At 50.8% G+C, this 11,478-nt stretch overlaps 2 protein-coding genes across 2 annotated transcripts; one reads left to right on the top strand and one right to left on the bottom strand.

Annotated features, from left to right (window-relative positions):
• Positions 1-73: 73 nt before the first annotated feature.
• On the top strand, positions 74-7,658 carry T310_8288 (1-phosphatidylinositol-3-phosphate 5-kinase; the record flags this gene model as incomplete). Its single annotated transcript, XM_013468930.1, has 2 exons — positions 74-7,476; positions 7,532-7,658. 2 exons carry the CDS (start codon positions 74-76, stop codon positions 7,656-7,658), a joined length of 7,530 nt encoding a protein of 2,509 aa, XP_013324384.1.
• Positions 7,659-9,348: 1,690 nt separating this feature from the next.
• On the bottom strand, positions 9,349-11,330 carry T310_8287 (Pyruvate kinase; the record flags this gene model as incomplete). Its single annotated transcript, XM_013468929.1, has 8 exons — positions 9,349-9,597; positions 9,650-9,731; positions 9,782-9,883; positions 10,149-10,613; positions 10,677-10,798; positions 10,857-11,043; positions 11,097-11,154; positions 11,207-11,330. The coding sequence occupies 8 exons, from the start codon at positions 11,328-11,330 to the stop codon at positions 9,349-9,351; spliced, it is 1,389 nt and encodes a 462-aa protein (XP_013324383.1).
• Between the last annotated feature and the right edge of the window lie 148 nt (positions 11,331-11,478).

The following is an 11,478-nucleotide window of genomic DNA, read 5'->3' as shown; positions in this document are numbered from 1 at the left end:
CTGATCTGCCAATGTTGCTCGTTTTTGATGCCCTTCAAGGACGTGACTCACCGCCTCTCCGTGAGCATTCAGCATGGCTTCGCCAGAAAACATAAGTCCCTCCGCGTCGTCCATATTCCTTCCTCTTGGACGACGCGGCTCTCGGACTTCTCTGTCATCCCAGGCTGAACGGGAGAACTTGAACGAGGCATTGGACCAGATCCACTCGGCGGCCTATCAGTCGGAGTCTCTCACCGTTTTTAATGAATTTACCCATCCTCCATCTTCGTCATCCGCGGCGGAAAACGACAGTCCTCAGAATCCACCAAACGACGCAAACGGAGGGCTCAGCGGGTTATATAGTCGCTTCCGGGCATCAGTCGGGGGTGTGAAGGATATCGTGGGAAGTTCTGCAAAGCCATCCGACGGGGCAGCCAGCGAGTCACCCGCAGCCAAAAGTCCTAGCGCCGATAATACCTCTTTCACTGGCGTGGACTCTCAACCATCGCACCCAAACTCCGTTCATGGGTCTAAGGTCCATTCTCCGGTAGCGGGGGCCTTGTCACCGGCCCCCGATGGTTCCAATCCGGTTGCAGCACCCAGAGGGACCAGATACTCTTCAAGGCCGGCGAGTTTGTCTTCAAAGGCGTCCGCAGCCTCGATCCCGGCTATAAAATCTCCTGTTCCGGCTCTTACCAAGACGGCGGATCCTGCAGTAACCGAGATCAACGTCAATGCCGTCAGAGATGGTCTTGTCAATTCCAAAAGCAACCCCCCTGGTTTCGCATCCCACGCGTTTCAGGGTGTGGATCAACAAAACGTCGACAGGACTGAAGGGTCGCGGTCATCATTGAGTGAAGGTTCAGGAGGATCAAACAGTCAGAGGTCTTATTCTCCGGTCCTAACGGGCAAAGCGCCCAACAATCCTTACAGGGATGGGCAGGGGCCTCTCGACCCGGCTCAGATCCAAAGGGTCGGGAATGAGATATCTGATTGCGACAAGCTGAAAAAGTCTGCATCTGGTGTTGCTGATCGTCCCGACTTGCCCGAGCTCGATACATCGTTCACTTCCAGTTCTCGGAAGGGTAGACAGCTCGACAACACCACCCAAGACTCGCAACCCCTTCCGGAAGGGAGTACAGCGACGGTTTCCTCAAGCTCATTTACCGCAGATGATTCTACAGCCCCAACCTCTGCAACCAACAGCCTGACAAAAGTATCCAATGATGGAAGTTCGGTTCAAGATGCACGCACTCCCACTACTCTTGGGACTTCTGTGTCTCTTACAGACAAAGATTCAAATATTACGAATTCTTCGAGACCTTCTGTTGACAAACCACGAGACAAGCCAGTGCCTCGTGTCAGTCACAGTCGCTTACCTGGTTATGTTATGTCTCGTACCTCGTCGAGCGACACCGCAACGACTCAGTCCGCCGTTCTCGAGAATTCCAACAACCAGCCTTATCGGAATCGCCCCCCGCCGATGAAAAGTGCTGACTCTCAAAATAATTTCTCGCAATTGAGGAACAAGCTACTTAGCAAGGAGTTTTGGATGCGGGATGAGAATGCGAAAGACTGCTTCTTGTGTGGGGAGCCATTCACGACGTTTCGACGGAAGCATCACTGCCGCACCTGTGGCCAGATTTTCGACTCAAAGTGTACCGTGTTGATCCCAGGGGCTGAATTTGGTCAAAGTGGTTCCATTCGCGTGTGCAAGCCGTGTGAAAACATGATCAATTCCCGCGACGACGACTCGTCCGATTTCTCGGACAATGAGCAGAGCCCTGTTGTCATGAATCCCCGACTACCAGAGTTACAGTCGAGTGGGATTAGTGGCCGTCAACATGCAGATGATGATGATACGTCCTCTGTAATGTCTCAATCCATTGAGCATATTATGAAGACGCCAACTATGGCAATTCCTGCAACCAGACGCACGACTGAGGGCAGTAACCGTCGCTCTGCCGTCCTGGAAATAGATTCGGACCACCCTTTGGCTCGACCAACTTCGTCCAGATCTCTCAGATCATCAGCCGGTCTGAGGAGCCATTCAATGGGCCACAAACGCCACCATTCGCGGCAACAGTACATACGCAGTTTCAAGTCCTACCATGAGGACCGGGCCCCATTTCAACGGCGTCATCTGGAAGACATCAACCAAGGGGCACGGCTGCCCGCTTTTCACAGAGATAACATCATTGATCCGGATTTGGCGCAATATCTCTCGGATGATGCCTCTAGCGGCGATGAGCAACCGAGCCTTCTCTCAGTTGTGTCTGATGGTAGCTTGCCAAAGGGTGGAGGTGACAATGAGAAAGCTACATTCGGCGGTTTTCTTGCGGCTGTCAAAAAGGGCCGATCTCGGTTCGGTGACCGCAGCACTGCCAACGGAGTAGCCGCCACGCGTGATGCGGACGATGGTAGCATCAGTAGCTCAAGGGCTGTTAATCTACCCCGAGCCACGCGACGGCGAAATCTAAGTGTTGCTAGCAGTATTCACCAACGACCGTCCCCCCGAGACTTAAAGGATAGCGCACACGTCTTCCACGAGAATTCCAGCCCAAGCCCAGCCAATTCCACAGGCGTTAGCTCGGGGAGCGGTTTTAAAATGACAAGAAGTTCATCCATGAGAGGAGCGGGCGCCCCCGCCATTGAACTGAATAGGGCCAGTTTGGAACATGTCCGTAAGCTGCTTCGACAACTCTTGAAAGATTCCTCGGTTCCTCATGCCAAAAGTTGGGAAACGGCGCTGTTGCCCATCCTACTCAAAGCCACTGATGAGGTGGAACCGGATGTTCAACGCGGTGATGACATGGACATTCGTCACTATGTGAAGCTGAAGAAGATCCCCGGTGGCCGACCAGGCGATACGTCATATGTTTCAGGGCTGGTCTTTACCAAAAATCTCGCGCTGAAGAGCATGCCTCGAAGTATTGCGCAGCCAAATATCCTCATCATCACTTTCGCACTTGAATACGCACGTCATCAACAGCACTTCATGAGCCTCGAACCAGTTATCCGGCAGCAGCGCGAATTCCTGGAGAATCTTGTCAGCAGGATTGCGGCGTGGCGTCCTAACCTCCTCCTCGTTGAGAAGAACGTTTCCGGTCTAGCACTTGAGCTGCTCGAGAAAGCAAACATTGCTACCGCCTACAACGTTAAACCCTCTGTGCTCGAGGCGGTTTCGAGATGCACACAGGCAAGAATCATTACGTCTATGGATAAGCTTGTCACAACTCCAGCCCCCACTGGTCAATGCGGAAGTTTCGATGTTAAAACCTACGTACATAACGGTCGCAAAAAGACGTACATGTACATTTCGGGCTGTCCCAAGCAACTCGGATGTACCATTGTTCTGCGCGGCGCTGATAACAGTGTTCTGGCAAAGGTCAAACGGATCACGGAATTCATGGTTTATGTTGTCTATAACCTGAAGCTCGAGACCTGCTTGATCAGGGATGAATTTGCACAATTACCGACATCCGATGACAGCGTTAAAAAGGGAGTCCAGAGCGCGGATAAATCCGGTGGTTCAAAGTCGACCACGTCCAACGACTCGTCCGCGGATCAAAATACCACTTCAAGGTCAGATGCAGCTGATAAGACTCGAGACGGGGCTTCCGGAGACCTGGCGATCGCCAATGAAACAGACGTGCCTGATGACGTACCAATGCCCACATTCTATGAAGACATGGTTCAAAAGCATGAGACGAAGATCCTCTCCGCTTCTCCCAGCGTCAAATTCGAGCCTCCCTACTTGCTCATGCGTGCTCGGGAACTGGAACGCAGACTTGCATACCTAAAACGTCTGCGTGACCGGGATAGTTCTTCGGAGCAAGAACAGACCCAAGATGAGAAAAACAAATCTCAGAAATTCGTGCTAATCACACCTGAAATGATCCATGAATCACCTGAAGGCGCTCCCCCGAAGGTGAAAGAGGTCCTTCACGCGGTCCACGATGCGGAATACGACAGAGCTTTGCACAATTATCAGACCCAAAAGCGGCAGTGGGAAGCATATCTGTCCGGAAACTCGAATCTATTCGATCCTTTCGCACACCAGAATATTGTCGTCCTCTATAGTTTGGTTTGCACCACTACGTCTATTCCCTGTTCGGGTCCTGACATCTTCGCCTTGGACTTCTATAATGAGCACGAGAGCGACAACCGAGTTTTCGAGGCAGATTGTACCCTTGGGCAATATGTAGAAGATCTTTGTCTGGAGGCGAATGCCGTCTGTGGGGTAAATGGCTGCGAAAAGCGAATGTTTGAACATCATCGTCAATACGTCCATGGAGAGGCCCAAATCAGTATCTTCGTCCAACCTTACCCCTGCAAACTTCGGGGCTTACAAGATACCATCCTGATGTGGAGCTGCTGCAAGATCTGCGGCAATGAAACCCAGGTCATGCCGATGTCTGAAAGCACCTGGAGATATTCGTTTGGAAAGTATCTTGAGCTGTCTTTCTGGAGCAGAGATATTCGTGCCAGAGCCGGTGTTTGTCCCCATGATATCCATCGGGATCATCTTCGTTTCTTTGGTTTCAAAGACATGGCTCTGCGGATCCATTATGATCCCATTACCTTGCTGGAGATCATTGTTCCGAGAACGCGAGTCACTTGGAAAGTTGACAATGATCTGAGACTGAGAAACGAAATCTACAAGAAATCAGAGCACCGTATTTCCAAGTTTATGGCCTCGGTCAAGGCTCGCCTCAAGAGCATTAATGTTGAAAGTGTTATGCCAGAGAAGGTTGAAGATTGCAGAAAGGAAACCGAGGCTCTCATGAAGAAGGCAAACGAAGACCATGCTAGCTTGATAAAACAGCTGCAGGAAAAATACATGAATTCACGGTACTGGGAAACCATCCCCCTGAATGAAGTCCTGCGGTCTGTGCAAGAAAAGGTAGTTGAATGGGACGTTGCCTTTGCGGAATTCGAGAAGAATTTCTTCCCGTCGGAGAAAGACATCAGGCGGCTAGCCACTTTGCAACTCAAGAAGATCTTCCTGGACAAAGACGCCTCCGTGACTTCCCTCACTACGGCTGAGGAACCCTCGACCACTCCAACGGAGCCAGGCGCGGATGAAACGAACGAGACTGCCGAAAAGCCCCGACCAGTCCGTCGCATGACACTGTCGCCCGAGAAGGCTCAGGACGTTCTTGTGTCAGTTGTGGAAGAACATTCTGGCAAAATTAATACTGAGGGGGCAGAGGGAACTGCAGAGAATGAGTTGTCTGCGCAGACAACTGGTACAGACCAGGAAGGCGAAGCCTCTTCTCCCCAACCGAATGCGACACCACAGGAAGATGGTCAGCAGCTCGATCTCTCTGCTCCACCCAGCTCTTCGGAGGTTAACACCTCAGCGCAACCTTCCACTGAAGCTGTAGCAGATTCAAGATCTGCAACGCCATCCCTGGATTCTGATTCCAGGCTCAGCAATCCTCCATCCCCAGAGGTATCAGCACTCCCGGACAAAACTCAGAAAGTGGACACTAGCGGCCGAGCTGAAAGTGGCCCGCAAACTCTACAAGCCACGCCAACGCCTTCAGGGATCCCCAGACTCGCCAGTAGAAAGACCAAGTCCCCGCCACTACACCGAGCGTACTCTCAGCCTGCTCAGTTGTCGAGGGAGAACAGCAGCAACAATGGTCCTATGGCAGCCCTCAAGTCCGGCTTCGGCCACTCCAACAGCAAGGTCCCAGGCGCTCTGCCCAGCCCTCCTCCTGACTCGAAGCCCAAGCTCGGTGAGAAAAAGTTGCCCGAGCGTCTTGGATTGAGTGCGTTGAAATCTGGGAAGTTAACGTCTGGCCACTCATTCATTCCCCGCTCCGTTCCAAACAAGAAGAAGAATCCCCGGGTCACGAGCTTAGCCAGACACTTTGAGCAACTGAGCCGTGAGTTTGAAAAGGAACGGCAGCGTGAACGACTGCAGCGAGCGGCGAAGAGTAAACACTCACGAGCATATCCCATGGCGTCATCAAAGCCAATCGTCGAAGTGTACAAGAATGTCAGGGAAGCAGTCGAGGAGCGAGAGCCGTCTGGTGAAGGAGAGGACTTCTTCTCTCCGAAGGTTCCGTCTTCCTTGGAGGAACCCGCCCGGGAAAGCGAGGAGCTCTCGCGGACCGATACGAATGCCAGCAAAGAGCCTGTTCCCGAACCAGAGCCAGCGACTCCGGCGGAGCCAGAAGAGAACGCACCTGCCACCAACGAGGTTGCCTCCGAAGCCGACGAGGCACAAAGCGATGAGGATCGAAACCTTGCCGATGATACACCTCTTGCAGACTCCCCGGAGGAGTTGGTAAAACTCTCCCCAGAACAAGAAGACGATATCGACTTGAAAGAACTGCCAAAGCACGAACGGAGTACGTTAGTGAAAATGCTGACAAACTTCTGGGCTGAGCGGTCAGCAAGTGGATGGCAACCACTCGATTATCCACTGAAGGTGTCGGACCATGTTTTCGCTGACTGTGATATCATCGTTCGCGAGGATGAACCCAGCTCGTTGATTGCCTTTGCTCTTGACTCACAAGACTACAAGAACAAGCTAGCGAGTATCCAAGAACATTACAAAGAGCTAGACGAACAACAGGCTGCTTTGCATGGTGATGCAGAGGCACAGAACGAAGCCCGTGTGGAGCAAGCGCTACTCCGAGCCACTGGGACTCATCTCAAGTACCAGTTCCAGGAAGGCCAGGCGAAGATGCTCTGTAAGATATTCTATGCAGAGCAGTTTGATGCTCTACGAAGGAAATGTGGGGTAGCCGACCGCATCGTTGAGTCGCTTTCTCGCTGCGCAAAATGGGATTCCAAGGGCGGTAAGACCAAGTCGTTATTCTTGAAGACGCTTGACGATCGTTTCGTCTTGAAATCTCTATCTGCTGTTGAAACGCAAGCCTTCCTCAAGTTTGCCCCAGCATACTTTCAGATCATGTCCGAGGCGCTGTTCCACGAGCTACCGTCGGCCATTGCCAAGATGTTTGGTTTCTACCAGGTGATCATTAAAAACCCAGCCACTGGTGTCGAGTACAATTGGTTCTTGCTCGTGATGGAGAACCTTTTCTATGACCGTTCACCGACGCGTATTTTTGATCTCAAGGGCTCGATGAGGAATCGCAAGGTGCAGAGCACCGGAGAGCGCAACGAGGTGTTGTTGGATGAGAACATGGTTGACTTTATCTACGAGACTCCGTTGTTCACCCGAGAGCACTCGAAGAAGCTGCTCAGCCAGAGCGTTTGGAATGACACGCTGTTCCTGGGCCGACAGAACGTCATGGATTACTCGTTGATGATTGCCATTGACGAGCCACGCCGGGAGCTGGTCGTCGGCATCATTGACTGCATCCGGACGTACACGTGGGATAAGAAACTGGAGTCGTGGATCAAAGATCGTGGGTTTGCCGGCGGCGGCAAGAACCGGCCGACGGTGACTAGTCCGAAGGAATATAAGAGTAGATTTAGGGAGGCGATGGCCAGATATGTTCTCCAGGCACCGAAGTAAGTTGACCAAGCTGTTGGATTTCTGGTCTGGAAACTAACTGGGTAATTGCAGCTGCTGGCATCAGTTCCAACCGACATACATGGACCATCGCCGGATTGAGAACCATCTACATCACGTACAGACACCGGCAGACATGGAGAATAACGAGAATAACAATGCGGAACCTACAGGCGCATGATTTACGTCATGAACTTGATACCTTATGACCATGATGAACTCACGAACCTGTCTATGATGATGATACTACACGAAGATGTGAAAGGTGTATTCTAGGCCATGACGTTCCTTCTTAGTGTACATTCTTTATTTCCTTGTCTATGAATAACGACTTGCATTGTCTGGCGTTTTGGTTGGACAATATGACATATATGGATGGACCCTCATATTTGTTGTTTTCTACTTTTTCGAGTATATGCTAGGCGAGTGAATATATCAACAAGTCAGTTGTTGCATAGACATAGAATCGATGGCCTTGCAGTTTTTCGTCTCAGCTGTCGTATAGTAGTAGTATTATCTCGTTTTTTTTAAAGAAAGTAAAGAGTCCACAACTCCACATCCGTAGTAATTAATACCCATCTATGAAATTCAATAGTCCTACAGAGTATAGCAATGACCGAATTACCACATACCCAGGTACAGAAATCCAATCCAGACCAGACTCAGATCCAGATCCAGATCTTCTACTTAATAATAAAAAAATAAAAATATCTCGGTGATCAATTTCGGTAGGTTAATAATTAACAAACTCCAGATCTGCTATAATAATAGCAGGACTCCGTAATAAGTATCGGCTGATCCCGGGATATTTTCGCTCGGAATTGTCTAGTATTTAGTTCGGGTCGGGCCAAAGGGAGTATACTCCGTACAAAATCAATGGAATGTATTCATTCGATGATGAATGAGTTTATCTAGTGAACAATAGAAAGGACGGTTATTTAATTAATTAATTTATTATATTTTTTTGGTATATTTATTTATATTTTTAATTTCAATTATAATAATCACCATGCGACCTTAGTACTTATCGATGTTTTTTTCTTACCCGAACCTCCCGAGGTCCTAACTCCTAACCACCACCCGACCCGAGATTTCAACGAACATCCCCGATACCCCTTTCCCTTTAGCGTTATTTAACTAGGTTCCTTCCGCACGTGCGCTGTGGGCTCTTTCCTGTCTACCACAAGAAGCATTGATTGATTATTTCCAATAAATTGGAATTTCGTCCTGGTTATTATTCTTTTCCTTCTCTTTTCTTTTTTTTTTCTTAGTTAAGACCTCGTTGCCTGAGCAGTTCCCCCTTTCTGTTTCCATTGATGGTCCCGGACGCATCATGCGGGTGGGGACTGTACTTCACCTCGGCTCTTTCTCTCTATCTCGCTATTCAATTCATTTATTCACGTTCACGTTGCAGACAGACAAAACGTCTACGAAATAATATCTACGAGGATTGATTGAGCACAGCTTGTTTACTCCGTACTAACCTGCAGGAACTATTTTTATCTACTAATTAAATTAAATTCAGAGATTGGAGAATAAAAAGCGACTTGCTAATCTATAATGCTGATGCTGAATACAGGACGAACAATCATAACTCTTTAAGATACCCAAAAGAAAAAACAAGGCTGTCATATTGAAGCGCCATTTAGTTGGGATCATTATCCTGAATATGTGTGTGATGTGTGTGATGTCGACTCGTCACTGGACCTGTTTCCATCATCGCAAGGGCTATGAGTCGTGCCGACCGACCGACTGAGACCCAGTCTGGTGTTGTGATGCTAACCAGCAGCTGGGGCTAGTCGAGCCGCCTGCGCGACAGGCATCTGATCAGTTTGATCATCTGCTCGGAGTGAATGCTTGGGTTTATCCATTTACGACGTGGCGAGACCCAGGTTGTCCTCCGCAGGGACAACACGAATGGTGTTGGTGTGGCCCATGCCTCCACGCCAGCCCTGCACACAGACAACGTTTTCGCCCCGGTTGATGATGCCGAGCTTGATACCTTGTTGGATACCCCACTTCAGACGACGGTCAACGTCCTCCTGCCAGATCTTGACATTGAAGTCGGGCTTCGCCTCAGGGAACAGGAAGGGATACACTCCTCGGTAGAGGTGGGAATACTAACGACAGGTCAGCATGCGCTGTGACAAAAAATGCTCCGGACCAACTTACTCGTGAGGCAATCGGGTTGCGGGTGACCATGATGATGGGGCAAGCAGGGCGATACTTGGAAAGGAGACGAGCAGTGTTGCCACTGATACAATGTCAGCAGGGCCGCAACTAACAGAGACAGATTGATCCTACCTGGTGGTCAAGACAAGGATAGCGCCAGCGTTAAGTTCCAGACTGGCGCCGACGGCAGCCATCGCGATCGCCTCAACAGTGTCCGCAGGACGAGGGCACAGGCTGCGAAGCTCATCGAAGATGCTGAAGTGAGGCACAGCCAACTCGGCCAGCAAACACGTCTCGTGCATCATGGTGACAGCTTCCTTGGGGTATTACCCTTGGCGGTTTCTCCCGACAGCATGACACAGTCGGCACCATCCAGGACAGCGTTGGCGACATCGGACACCTCCGCACGAGTCGGGCGAGGGTTATACGTCATGGACTCCAGCATCTGCGTGGCGCAGATCACCGGCTTACCCTTGATGTTGCACTTGGCGATCATCACCTTCTGGGCGAGGAAGACCTTGGGGGCAGGATCTCAATACCGAGATCACCACGAGCGACCATGACACCGTCGGTCTCCTCCAGAATCTCGTCAAAGTTGTTGACACCCTGCTGGTTCTCGATCTTGGCAATGATCTGGATTTCCTTGCCTTCCTCACCCAGAACCTCACGAATGTGACGGATGTCGCTGCCGCGACGGATGAACGAGGCAAAAATCATGTCGACCTTGTTCTTGACACCAAACTTCAGGTCGTTGACATCCTTCTCGGACAGAGCAGGGAGGTCAACATCGGTGCCTGGCAGGTTGACACCCTTTCGAGAGGAGATGTTGCCATTGTTGAGACAACGCACGCGCAGGGTCTTCTCATCGACAATCTCGAGCACGGTAAAGGACAGGATGCCGTCATCGACATAGATGAGTTTGCCGGGCTCGATCACCTTGGTAATGTTCTTGTAGTCGACGTACCTACAGAACAAGATCTTGGGTCAGACAAGCTCGATACGGCCGATTGTTCGGGGATTTACAGACATGTTCTTGTCATCGCTGGCATTTGCATATTTCTCATCCGTCGTGATGTTGAGCTCGTGCCCCTCCTTGATGGGAATGTCCTTGTCGCCCACCGTGTTACCGGTACGGATCTCGGGACCTTTCTACGGTCACAAGTCAACACCCGATCAACGACCCAAGCCACAACCCAGCAGAACTTACGGTGTCGAGAGCGATGGCCAGAGGACGGCCAGGCTGGACCCTCTCGGCTTCCCTAGCGTTGTCGATAACGGATTGGTGATACTGGGGCAAAGACGTCAGCGAAGGCGTTTTCGGCAGAGATAGGAGCCTGCGGCACGAACCTCGTATGAACCGTGGGAAAAGTTCATCCGGACGACATTCAGACCGGCTGTTGCATCGCGTCAGCTTTGCGAGACGAGACGACTGTCTGAGATTTCGTACCTTGGCGGAGCATGTTGATCTTCTCCACCGAGTTGGTCTTGGGACCTGGAAACGATGTCTGGTCAGCAAAGACAAGACAGGACCCGAGTGACACCGATGCGACAACATACCGATGGTGCCGATGATGGACGTGCGGCGGTAGTTTTTGGCTGGAGCCATATCCGTATGAAGCTTGGAATGCCATTCCAGCTTCATACGGTTGCTGAGGTGGTCGAACGGGGTAGGGGTAGACATTTTGATGGATTTTCTTCAGCGACCGTAGAGGGGAGATCAGGAACAGACGACACAAAGCTCACGGGATCCGTGAGAGGGGACGAAGAAAAGCGTATAAAAGAATTGAAGGAGGCTGGAGGGGCTGTAGTCGAGACAAGGCACCAAGGCG

This window comes from Rasamsonia emersonii (assembly GCF_000968595.1).
Source record: "Rasamsonia emersonii CBS 393.64 chromosome Unknown ctg1118621760701, whole genome shotgun sequence".
In the NCBI taxonomy this organism is placed as follows: Eukaryota; Fungi; Ascomycota; class Eurotiomycetes; order Eurotiales; family Trichocomaceae; genus Rasamsonia; species Rasamsonia emersonii.
Note: the sequence above shows the minus strand (reverse complement) of the source record. Positions and strands in the feature narration are given on the sequence as shown.